The sequence below is a fragment of the Schistocerca nitens genome, chromosome 2 (genome assembly GCF_023898315.1).
Source record: "Schistocerca nitens isolate TAMUIC-IGC-003100 chromosome 2, iqSchNite1.1, whole genome shotgun sequence".
In the NCBI taxonomy this organism is placed as follows: Eukaryota; Metazoa; Arthropoda; class Insecta; order Orthoptera; family Acrididae; genus Schistocerca; species Schistocerca nitens.
In genome coordinates, this window is record NC_064615.1 from 594,655,941 (window position 1) to 594,669,190 (window position 13,250).

General features: G+C 41.1%; 1 protein-coding gene across 2 annotated transcripts in view; it reads left to right on the forward strand.

Annotated features, from left to right (window-relative positions):
• Positions 1-13,250, forward strand: part of LOC126236664 (inositol-3-phosphate synthase 1-A) — a 77,348-nt gene that overhangs the window by 1,643 nt on the left and 62,455 nt on the right. For both annotated transcript variants that reach the window (XM_049946143.1, XM_049946144.1), the window contains exon 3: positions 371-543. In XM_049946143.1, the coding sequence (XP_049802100.1) occupies positions 371-543 (173 nt within the window). The remainder of the gene's footprint in view (positions 1-370; positions 544-13,250) is intronic.

Genomic DNA, 13,250 nt, shown 5'->3' on the forward strand with positions numbered 1-13,250 from the left:
TGCTTGAGGCAAATTGCTGTAAAAGAGAAAACGAGTAAAGCTGTCTGGACATTTGTGAGTGCCTTTTTACTGAAAGTAGGCCCATGTTGAGTTACATTGGTGTTGTTACAATATTGCTACAACATTCTTGTATTTTGTGGTGCAATGAGTGTGTGTCCTTTAGATTTCCTTAACAGTTCTGTACTTAAAAAGATTTGGGTGCGTAAGCAACATTACATACTCATGGAAAACTTAAAATTAGCTAAGCTGGTTGCTTTTTTGTTCTGGAATATTGCTAAGTCCATTAAGTGTTTAAAATTTTTCTTGTGTATTGAAGTTAGTAGAGAAATTACCCTCACACTATTTATTCATACCTATTTTATTTTTTTAGGCAACACCGGTTTCCAAAACTCTCCACATTCGCACAAAGCGTAAGGTTCCAAAATTAGGTATGATGCTGGTCGGCTGGGGAGGGAATAATGGTTCAACAGTAACAGCTGCTCTTCTTGCCAACAAACTAAATTTGACATGGGAAACGAAGGATGGAAAGCAAACTGCAAACTGGTATGTTGGTAAAGTTGTCTGTTTGGTGTTATAAATGTGATTTGTACCTGTTCTCTTTGCTTCTTGGTACCGTAGAACTTTCTTAACTGTGACACACTGTAAGACTTCAACAAAGTCCCCTGTAGCCGTCAGAAGCCACAAACCTTTCACTTCACCAGCATATGTAATGGCAATAAATGTTGCGTTCTGTCATTGTTTTCGATGTTGAATTTTTGTGAGAGTTGATTTCTAGATTGTTGTGTTAAATACTTTGTACTTCTATAAAATTGAATGCAAATTCTTCTTCAGTTCCATCAAAAATTAAACTGTTTGTGCACATTGTGTGACAGTCTTCAGCTGTGCAGATTCTATGCATAAAGCACAACATGTGCTATAAAGTACCTGTTATAGGGGTTTCGTGGTAAGTTCTGAAATTACAGTTGTTAAGGGTAATGGGCCTGTTTATTAAGTTTTCAGAAGGGTGAGCACTTTGTGCATGAGTATTAGTGTTACTTTTGCTGACCATGCACCAAAAAGTGTAGATAACTGCAAAGTAACTCTTTCTCATGCTTGTATTTCTTCCATTTTGTGAAGTGTCCAGATTTGTTTCCATTAGTAGAAATTACTGCTGTAGACTTGTAAAATCAGCAGCAACACCAATAATTTTTACCATGAAGTAATCTGTGTGTGCCATTTTAACTGTAGTGCCTTGTTTGTGGGCAGCAGCATTTTGGGAGATCTCTCTGTATGATTAGTGGTGTGGTTATGGGTGTTCTGACAGACTGTTTCTGTTTTATGCACCATGCTTCAACATCCTGCCCAGTTGTCTTAAAGTGCTGAGAGTGTTGCTGTTATTTGTACTCACTGCCTGGACCCAACCAGTCAGAAGTATTGGTTCTCATGCCATGGCATTAGAACACCAAAAACCTCACTTTCTAATTTAGTCCTGGCAGCAGGTACATGTAACAGCAACACACACAATCTGAAGAAGACAGCTGGACACAATCATCAAAATATTGTGTATTAAATGGGAACAACTTATCAGAAAACCAGGAAGTGTACTATTGAGAGCAGTTAGTATTCATTTTATAATTTCCAATCTTCTCCAAATACTCCAGTCCACTGTTGTTAGCTTACTAAAAACAATAGGCTAGTGGAAAAAGCTATCAAAACTATGAAGACTGCCAGTATCAGAATAGTTACTGGGACTATTAACCCTCTAGAGATTTTTTTGGGAGGGTGGGGGGATAGGGTGGTAAGGTGAACACCACATATAAAAAAATTAAAAATGAAAACACTTGAATTATTAGTTTATGTTTTGATAATTGTGTAAAATTCCTGTTAGCTTTCTATTTGACAGCTACATAAATAATTAAATCGGAACATATTAAATTTCAGTTATCATTGTTGCCAAATTGCCAAAAACATACACTGGGGTTTTCAGTACGACCCATGCCAGTCCTAATATAACAGTAAAAATAATACCAAGTGTCTAGTTTTTAAATTTGTGGCCATTCCATTGTGTTGCATTTCTGCTATATTAAGTGAACTCATTGTTGTCTGGTAGTGCTATTCTAACTGCTTTCCAAGTGAAAGAAACGTCTTGGAGTCAGTCTGCTTTCTGCCACTGTATGGTAACAACTTAAATCTACAATAAGTGTATGTATCAAGAAATTGAAGAATGAAACAGACTAGTTGAGGTTATAGCGAAGAAAAATGATAAATCAGGTTCAGAATTACCAGATGAGTGAAAGAACTGGAACATGAAACTGATACAGAAAGATGGTGGTGCTAATCAAACAAGTTTTGAAAATAACAATTTCTACATTGTAGAGCACAAAACAACAAAATGGGTGAAGAAGTGCTTAAGGTAATTCTGCCCGAAAACAAAGGCTTTTGCTGGGTTACTAATTTTAATTGATTTTTACTGCTCTGGACGTAGGAGCATAAAGGACTTGTGGATCACAAATTTGGGGGGGGGGGGATGATTGTAATTGTACTGAATAAGTTTGTGGATGACGTGGAGAAATAGATTCTGTTGCTATTACCACCATTTAAATAGTGAAACTATGAAAGATGTCTATTCATTTCTGAACATCACAGAAATGATTGATAATATTGGGCAGTGTCAATAACTATCAACAATGACTTGAAGAGTGGATACTGTCAGTTAGAAGTGGCTCCAGAGGATAGGGCAGAAGAATGTTGTATGTTGTTTGGGTTTAAAAAAATGCATCAGCAACATACCAGCATTTATGGATGGAGTACTAAAAGCATTGTATCTTGCTGACCAATTGTCTTTTAGAGATATGCAGGAGTTAAGGTGATGACTGAGGTGCAAGCAGCACAAGTTTTCTAAGGAGTTACAATCTTTCCTGGGTCTCACAAATTATTGTAGGAAGTTTGTGACGGGGTTTGCAGATATTGCACAACTGCTACACTGTTATTGAAGAAAGCTGTTAAGTTTGTGTTGTCGGTAAGCATTTGCCGAATTGAAGGTGTTAACAAGAAGTCCAATGTTGGCATTTCAGACTATCAGAAGGTGTTCATATGATGCGTGGAACCTTGCTCTTGGGTGCATTTTGAGCCAAAAAGGAAGTTGAGGGAAGTGGTGGATCGTGCTTCTTCAAAGTGGTTACTAGTTTTGAAGGACCCATCAGTAGACTGACGAGATGAGCATTAAAACTCGGTGAGTTTGAGAACAAAGTTATCCTCACGTGAGAAGAAACAATGCAAAGCAGAGGAGTTAAGCAAGAAAATGGCAATAGTACCAGCACTGGGTCATGGCCTTCCTGAATGGCAAACGACATTGAGCACCGACGAGGAGTGTAAACAGTGTAGCAAGCAACAGCACTTAAGCACACATGACGCATTATTGTGTAGAGAAACAAAATTAGGACCACAAGTGATTGGGCCTGCAGAGTTCAAGCAATAAGTACTGCATGAAATGCATAACAACATCTTGTCGGGTCTTTGGGGGGGGGGGGGGGGTTGGAGGAAACATATCGGAGAGTGAGTGACAGAAAAGTGTTGGTGCAAGGGAAGCAAAAAGGTTGTTAATTACTTAAGAAGTTGTATAGAATGTATTCAGCTTGTGGCTTTGAAATGGGAGCTGGTATTACTGCATAGGTTGCAGATGCAGCAGAACCATTTCGTTTTATTGGGGTGGATGTATTAGGCTCATTCAACGAAAAACCAGTGGGTAATCGTTTTGTGCTAACCATAATAGATCATTTTTTTATTGTTACATTGAGATGATGCCGATGCTGAACCAACAGGCTGTCACAGCCCTGTAAATGTTAGTTGATGGGCAAGTATTGGAGTTTGGAGTGCCAGCGACAATAATTACGGATGAAGGTACAAAATTCATGTCAGACCTGATGAGAGTTGTGGTGCTTTATAAAAGGAGCAAAGTTAGCAAATAATCCAATTCATTCTCAGACTAATAGGCTGGGCAGAACGAGATGCTTAGTGATTACATTACAGCCAAAACCTCTCAGACAAACAGAAGCTAAACGATGTCAAAGTTAGCGTAAGGAGGGCTATGCGTGAAGCGTTCAGTGAATTCGAAAGTAAAATTCTATGTACCGACTTGACAGAAAATCCTAGGAAGTTCTGGTCTTACGTTAAATCAGTAAGTGGCTCGAAACAGCATATCCAGACACTCCGGGGTGGTGATGGCATTGAAACAGAGGATGACACGCGTAAAGCTGAAATACTAAACACCTTTTTCCAAAGCTGTTTCACTGAGGAAGACCGCACTGCAGTTCCTTCTCTAAATCCTCGCACAAACGAAAAAATGGCTGACATCGAAATAAGTGTCCAAGGAATAGAAAAGCAACTGGAATCACTCAACAGAGGAAAGTCCACTGGACCTGACGGGATACCAATTCGACTCTACACAGAGTACGCGAAAGAACTTGCCCCCCTTCTAACAGCCGTGTACCGCAAGTCTCTAGAGGAACGGAGGGTTCCAAATGATTGGAAAAGAGCACAGGTAGTCCCAGTCTTCAAGAAGGGTCGTCGAGCAGATGCGCAAAACTATAGACCTATATCTCTGACGTCGATCTGTTGTAGAATTTTAGAACATGTTTTTTGCTCGAGTATCATGTCGTTTTTGGAAACCCAGAATCTACTCTGTAGGAATCAACATGGATTCCGTAAACAGCGATCGTGTGAGACCCAACTCGCTTTATTTGTTCACGAGACCCAGAAAATATTAGATACCGGCTCCCAGGTATCCGGAAGGCGTTCGATACAGTTCCGCACTGTCGCCTGATAAACAAAGTAAGAGCCTACGGAATATCAGACCAGCTGTGTGGCTGGATTGAAGAGTTTTTAGCAAACAGAACACAGCATGTTGTTATCAATGGAGAGACGTCTACAGACGTTAAGGTAACCTCTGGCGTGCCACAGGGGAGTGTTATGGGACCATTGCTTTTCACAATATATATAAATGACCTAGTAGATAGTGTCGGAAGTTCCATGCGGCTTTTCGCGGATGATGCTGTAGTATACAGAGAAGTTGCAGCGTTAGAAAATTGTAGCGAAATGCAGGAAGATCTGCAGCGGATAGGCACTTGGTGCAGGGAGTGGCAACTGTCCCTTAACATAGACAAATGTAATGTATTGCGAATACATAGAAAGAAGGATCCTTTATTGTATGATTATATGATAGCGGAACAAACACTGGTAGCAGTTACTTCTGTAAAATATCTGGGAGTATGCGTGCAGAACGATTTGAAGTGGAATGATCATATAAAATTAATTGTTGGTAAGGCGGGTACCAGGTTGAGATTCATTGGGAGAGTGCTTAGAAAATGTAGTCCATCAACAAAGGAGGTGGCTTACAAAACACTCGTTTGACCTATACTTGAGTATTGCTCATCAGTGTGGGATCCGTACCAGATCGGGTTGACGGAGGAGATGGAGAAGATCCAAAGAAGAGCGCCGCGTTTCGTCACAGGGTTATTTGGTAACTGTGATAGCGTTAAGGAGATGTTTAATACACTCAAGTGGCAGACTCTGCAAGAGAGGCGCTCTGCATCGCGGTGTAGCTTGCTCGCCATGTTTCGAGAGGGTGCGTTTCTGGATGAGGTATCGAATATATTGCTTCCCCCTACTTATACCTCCCGAGGAGATCACGAATGTAAAATTAGAGAGATTAGAGCGCGCACGGAGGCTTTCAGACAGTCGTTCTTCCCGCGAACCATACGCGACTGGAACAGGAAAGGGAGGTAATGACAATGGCACGTAAAGTGCCCTCCGCCACACACCGCTGGGTGGCTTGCGGAGTATAAATGTAGATGTAGATGTAGAATGTGCACCAGTCGGATTGGGACACTAGCTATGCAAGTGCAGGCCAGAGAGGACATGAATTCAAAGAAATAGTGTCTTGGGAGGAGCTGCTGTTAGAACGGCACCACAGTTGACCCACATATTCAAACTTACATTCAGTCACACGGCGATTCCTACTGTGGCTTTTGACCAGCGTACTTCAAGTGGACTGTATCTGTGTTTGAATGGTGAACATCTGCATTTCCTAAGTTCTATAAGAAGTTATCTGCTGCATTCATGGGAGCCGGTCAGTCTATATTGTCCTCGTTTCCAATCTGTCTCGTGGTAGTTCCTTAAGAGGACACTGAGAGTGCAGTGCAGTCGAAGCTATATTTAGAATAAAGTGTAAAATCAAGTAATATGTGTTCCACTTTCTTGCACATAAAAAAGTGTAGCCATTTACCAAATATTCCTGTGTGATTCTGACCTGAGTGATGGCTGAGTGCTGTTGCACTTAAGTTATATGTGCTGCAGTCACATTAATGTGATCGTCTGTTTAAAGCCTGAATAACCACCTTTTGCAGTGCAGACATGCAGCAAGAGTGTCAGTAATATTCTAGAAGGCACTGATACGGATTGTGGAGCCACGCTTACTCCAGTGACATGGCCAGCTGCGCTAGGTTTCTCAGTTGAGATCCGCGGTGTGAACAGCCTGATCGAGGTGGTTACTCAGACCCTTGATTGCGTTTAAATGTGGGGGAAATATGGTGGAAAGGAAAGTATGGTAAACTCACCCTGGAGCTCTTCAGACCATGCATGTACACTGCAAGCTGTGTAACATGTTGCATTGTCCTGCTGGTAGATGCCATTGTGCTGATGAAAAAAACAAGCAGTATGTAGGGATCCCCAAGATTAGCTGCGTACCTGTGTCAATCCATTGTGCTTTCCAGAATGAGACCACCCACAGAATGCCACAAAAACATTGCAGAGACCATACGTTCCCTCATCTTGCCAGGACACTTCTGACGATTATTGCAGGACTGTACATACCTACGGCCATCTGTCTGAGAAGCACAAAACCTGATTCATCTGAAAAGTCTATGTGCTGCCATTCAGTGGATGTCCAGTTGCAATATTGCCTTGCAAATTCCAGCCTTCATCACTAATTAATAGCAGCCAGCATTGGTGTATGAACCAGGTGCCTGCAGCAGAGGCCAATATGCATCAATGTTCACTGAACGGTCTTTGGGGAGACTGTCGGTAGCTCCTGGTTGATTTGGGTGATCAGTTGTTCAGCAGTTGGATATCTATTTGCCTGTACACATTTCCATATCTGTCACTCACCCATGTCAACTATGGACTGTGGTACACCACAATTGCCTCAGCACCAGTTGTGGTTAGTGCCATTTTGCTATGCATCATATACTTAAACCACAGTGGTACACAAACAGTTTACAAACCAGTCTCAGGACTGAAGACCACAACAACAACAACATTCCATTATCCTCGTTTTGCTTTTGTTGATGTTCATCTTATATCCTCCTTTCAAGACACTGTCCATTCCGTTCAACTGCTCTTCCAAGTCCTTTGCTGTCTCTGACAGAATTACAATGTCATCGGCGAACCTCAAAGTTTTTACTTCTTCCCCATGAATTTTAATACCTACTCCGAATTTTTCTTTTGTTTCCTTTACTGCTTGCTCAATATACAGATTGAATAACATCGGGGAGAGGCTACAACCCTGTCTCACTCCTTTCCCAACCACTGCTTCCCTTTCATGCCCCTCGACTCTTGTAACTGCCATCTGGTTTCTGTACAAATTGTAAATAGCCATTCGCTCCCTGTATTTTACCCCTGCCACCTTCAGAATTTGAAAGAGAGTATTCCAGTTAACGTTGTCAAAAGCTTTCTCTAAGTCTACAAATGCTAGAAACGTAGGTTTGCCTTTTCTTAATCTTTCTTCTAAGATAAGTCGTAAAGTTAGTATTGCCTCACGTGTTCCAACATTTCTACGGAATCCAAACTGATCTCCCCCGAGGTCCGCTTCTACCAGTTTTTCCATTCGTCTGTAAAGAATTCGCATTAGTATTTTGCAGCTGTGACTTATTAAACTGATAGTTCGGTAATTTTCACATCTGTCAACACCTGCTTTCGTTGGGATTGGAATTATTATATTCTGAGGGTATTTCGCCTGTCTCATACATCTTGCTCACCAGATGGTAGAGTTTTGTCATGACTGGCTCTCCCAAGGCCATCAGTAGTTCTAATGGAATGTTGTCTACTCCCGGGGCCATGTTTCGACTCAGGTCTTTCAGTGCTCTGTCAAACTCTTCACGCAGTATCTTATCTCCCATTTCGTCTTCATCTACATCCTCTTCCAATTCCATAATATTGTCCTCAAGTACATCGCCCTTGTATAAACCACCTATATACTCCTTCCACCTTTCTGCCTTCCCTTCTTTGCTTAGAACTGGGTTGCCATCTGAGCTCTTGATATTCATACAAGTGGTTCTCTTCTCTCCAAAGGTCTCTTTAATTTTCCTGTAGGCAGTATCTATCTTACCCCTAGTGAGACAAGCCTCTACATCCTTACATTTGTCCTCTAGCCATCGCTGCTTAGCCATTTTGCACTTTCTGTCGATCTCATTTTTGAGACGTTTGTATTCCCTTTCGCCTGCTTCATTTACTGCATTTTTATATTTTCTCCTTTCATCAATTAAATTCAATATTTCTTCTGTTACCCAAGGATTTCTATTAGCCCTCGTCTTTTTACCTACTTGATCCTCTGCTGCCTTCACTACTTCATCCCTCAGAGCTACCCATTCTTCTTCTACTGTATTTCTTTCCCCCATTCCTGTCAATTGTTCCCTTATGCTCTCCCTGAAACTCTGTACAACCTCTGGTTCTTTCAGTTTACCCAGGTCCCATCTCCTTAAATTCCCATCTTTTTGCAGTTTCTTCAGTTTCAATCTGCAGTTCATAACCAATAGACTGTGGTCAGAATCCACATCTGCCCCTGGAAATGTCTTACAATTTAAAACCTGGTTCCTAAATCTCTGTCTTACCATTATATAATCTATCTGATACCTATTAGTATCTCCAGGGTTCTTCCAGGTATACAACCTTCTTTTATGATTCTTGAACCAAGTGTTAGCTGTGATTAAGTTATGCTCTGTGCAAAATTCTACAAGGCGGCTTCCTCTTTCATTTCTTCCCCCCAATCCATATTCACTTACTATGTTTCGTTCTCTCCCTTTTCCTACTGACGAATTCCAGTCACCCATGACTATTAAATTTTCATCTCCCTTCACTACCTGAATAATTTCTTTTATCTTGTCATACATTTCATCAATTTCTTCATCATCTGCAGAGCTAGTTGGCATATAAACTTGTACTACTGTAGTAGGCATGGGCTTTGTGTCTATCTTGGCCACAATAATGCGTTCACTATGCTGTTTGTAGTAGCTAACCCGCACTCCTATTTTTTTATTCATTATTAAACCTACTCCTGCATTACCCCTATTTGATTTTGTATTTATAACCCTGTAATCACCTGACCAAAAGTCTTGTTCCTCCTGCCACCGAACTTCACTAATTCCCACTATATCTAACTTTAACCTATCCATTTCCCTTTTTAAATTTTCTAACCTACCTGCCCGATTAAGGGATCTGACATTCCACGCTCCGATCCGTAGAACGCCAGTTTTCTTTCTCCTGATAATGACGTCCCCTTGAGTAGTCCCCGCCCGGAGATCCGAATGGGGGACTATTTTACCTCCGGAATATTTTACCCAAGAGGACGCCATCATCATTTAATCATACAGTAAAGCTGCATGTCCTCGGGAAAAATTACGGCTGTAGTTTCCCCTTGCTTTCAGCCGTTCGCAGTACCAGCACAGCAAGGCCGTTTTGGTTAATGTTACAAGGCCAGATCAGTCAATCATCCAGACTGTTGCCCCTGCAACTACTGAAAAGGCTGCTGCCCCTCTTCAGGAACCACATGTTTGTCTGGCCTCTCAACAGATACCCCTCCGTTGAGGTTGCACCTACGGTACGGCCATCTGTATCGCTGAGGCACGCAAGCCTCCCCACCAACGGCAAGGTCCATGGTTCATGGGGGAAGAAGTCAAATTAAATCGGTTGATGCTGAGGGGATTAGATTAGGAAATGAGACACTTAAAGTAGTAAAGGAGTTTTGCTATTTAGGGAGTAAAATAGCTGATGATGGTCGAAGTAGAGAGGATATAAAATGTAGACTGGCAATGGCAAGGAAATCGTTTCTGAAGAAGAGAAATTTGTTAACATCTAGTATAGATTTAAGTGTCAGGAAGTCGTTTCTGAAAGTATTTGTATGGAGTGTAGCCATGTATGGAAGTGAAACATGGACGATAACCAGTTTGGACAAGAAGAGAATAGAAGCTTTCGAAATGTGGTGCTACAGAAGAATGCTGAAGATAAGGTGGGTAGATCACGTAACTAATGAGGAGGTATTGAATATGATTGGGGAGAAGAGAAGTTTGTGGCACAACTTGACTAGAAGAAGGGATCGGTTGGTAGGACATGTTTTGAGGCATCAAGGGATCACAAATTTAGCATTGGAGGGCAGCGTGGAGGGTAAAAATCGTAGAGGGAGACCAAGAGATCAATACACTAAGCAGATTCAGAAGGATGTAGGTTGCAGTAGGTACTGGGAGATGAAGAAGCTTGCACAGGATAGAGTAGCATGGAGAGCTGCATCAAACCAGTCTCAGGACTGAAGACCACAACAACAACAACAACAACAACACATTGATAATGTCGTGGAGAAGACAAACCACTGTGTTTTATTGGCAAATACTTAGAGACTGCTTACACCACACTTGGTCATCCTCTGCTAGAGTTTGACTGTGCAATATGGGATCCTTGTCATATAGTATTGACAGGACTTTGAAAAAGTCCAAAGAAGGGCAGCTCATTTTGTATTCTAGTGAAAGTGAAATGGGGAAAGGGGGGGGGGTGTTTGCCATAGATGTGAGTTGGGGTGGCAGTCATTAAAACAAAGGCATTTTTGACTTTGGTGAGATCTTTTCATTAAATTTCAATCACCACATTTCTCCTCTGAATGTGAAAATATTTTTCTTTTCCCAAGCTACGTAGGGATAAATGATCATTGTAATAAAATAAGAGAAATTGGAGCTCATACAGAAAGATTTAAGGGTGGTAAGATGTCAAACGGGCCGACTTGGAGCAGGAGAGGCACCACAGGACATTGTAATTTCCATTGTCTATACTTTTACAAATAAATTCATAAAACTTTGCCAGCATGACCAGGAAGGATTCAGAATTCACACTCATAGCAGTGGGAAGTTCGAAAACATAACGAAGTAATTTTTTTTTACATGTGAAATTTCGTTATTTTTGTAACTTACTAATGGCAGCATTTGTTGCTATAAGTACACTTTTCTTCATAAGTAAGAGAGATGGTTCGATGAATTTTGTGCAGCATACAAACCGTACTTAAAGGTGTATGAAACTCTAGAATTTTCCAAATCTATTAAAAGCTGTGGTGAAAATTGAGGTAATTAACTACAAAATTTGTGTTTTTTCTAAACATGAAGTTTAAAATACAACAGATCATTCGTTTTTTCATAAATTAAATAAATTCTAGAGATTCGTACACCTGTAAGTATGGTATGTATGCTGTGCGAAATTCATCGAAGAATCTCTCTAACTTATGAATAAAAGTGTACCTATAGCAACAAATGCAGCCATTAGTAAGTGAAAAAATGATGAAATTTCACACGTAAAAAAAAAAAAAAAAATTTGTTTTGTTTTCGAACTTCCACTGCAATGAGTGTGAATCCTGAATCCTTCCTGGTGATGCTGATAAAGTTTTATGAATTAATTTGTAAAAGTATAGACACTGGAAATTAAAATGTCCTGTGATGCCTCTCCTGCTCCAAGTCGGCACGTTTGGCATCCTAACCCCCTTAGTGTTTATTTTTCACCACTCGCTGTTAGAGTGGAATGGTAGAGAAATAGTCTGAAGAACCCTCTGCCAGACACTTAAATTTGAATTACAGAGTATTAATGTAGATATATTTCTTTCATAGTCAGTGTGTGTAACTCCGAAGTGCACTTTAGCACAGGGTTGTCACCATTCTAGGTGGTGAATGGTAAGATGCCATTGCCATTTGACATGATTATACAGAAAGCAGGCCAGAATGGAGAGTCTGTCTGAGAATTTGCAAGAATGATGAAGGAAGTGTGGTAGATGGCCCAGCAAGCAAGTACTAAGGCACTGGAGGAGGAGGAGGAGGAGGAAGAGGCAGTAAAGCAAGTGGGAATATTACCTTTGTAAAAAGTACTCCAATGGGTGATGTCGAGTGGAAAGCGAAAAAGTTTGTAACATGGTACCAGGGCCAGTATGAAGTAATTGAAACTATATCAGCAGTAAATGTGAGACTACAGTTGCCAACGAGGTCAACAATGTCAATGATTGTGCATCTCGGGAATCTACGACCATTCAAGGGTGCACCAGAAGAAATTCCACGAGGGGTATTAGTGAAATCAGGGAAGGAACCAAGGATTAGGAAGCGGAATGATAAGCAGTGGGAAGAGTAAGTCCATATACCTCAGGCTCTGTATACGTTGAGGCCAAGGAAGTATTTGATATATATTGTGTTGTTGTGATTTGCATATTTTCTTTTGATATACCGGATAGGTCATTGAAGCTATTGTGTATAAGGTTATATGTTATGTTAAGACCGGAATTAGCTTTAGTGTGACTTGCTGCTCGGAGGCGGCAGTCTTCTGAGGGGAGGGGAGGTAATAATGGTCCTTGTTCTCAGACTGCTGAAGAGAGAAGAAGAGGGCTAATTTTGGGTGTGCTGTTTCTCTTCATCGGGGGGAGGGTGGGGGGGGTGTGTGGATTGGATTGGGGTTGATCCAAAATCGTCACCTGGACAGAGTAGTTCTGTTTCCCATGCAGCAAGTAGTAGTATTACCCAACCTCAGATGGTAATTGGGTTTAGCATGGGAATTATGAAATGAGATAAGGAGGCTGGAGCAAGTGTTTTCAGGGGTGCAACAATTAGTGAATAGCAACAGAATGCTTACGCAACAGAATGCTTACGGAGGTGTTGAAGGCTTACAGTAAGTTGCTTTGGGCGTATGCACAGTTGAAGAAACAGTTGGAGGAAGTGAGTTGTGTCTCATGAGTCAAGGAGGTGTGAAAATGGGCTGGATAGATGTTGCAGGTAGCATACTGAAGACCATATTTGCGACAGCAGATGCAAATGACATTAGCGAATTGAGCAAAACTGCTAGGGGGTTAGGGGAGGTGAATAAAGCAGCTATGGAGTACCGTTCCACACGGGTTGTGAATGTAAGAGAGAGGTGTGTTGAATGACACATGCATGCATAGATAGCTTACTAAGGAAGTTGTGGATTATTCCAGAACCTAGACTAGT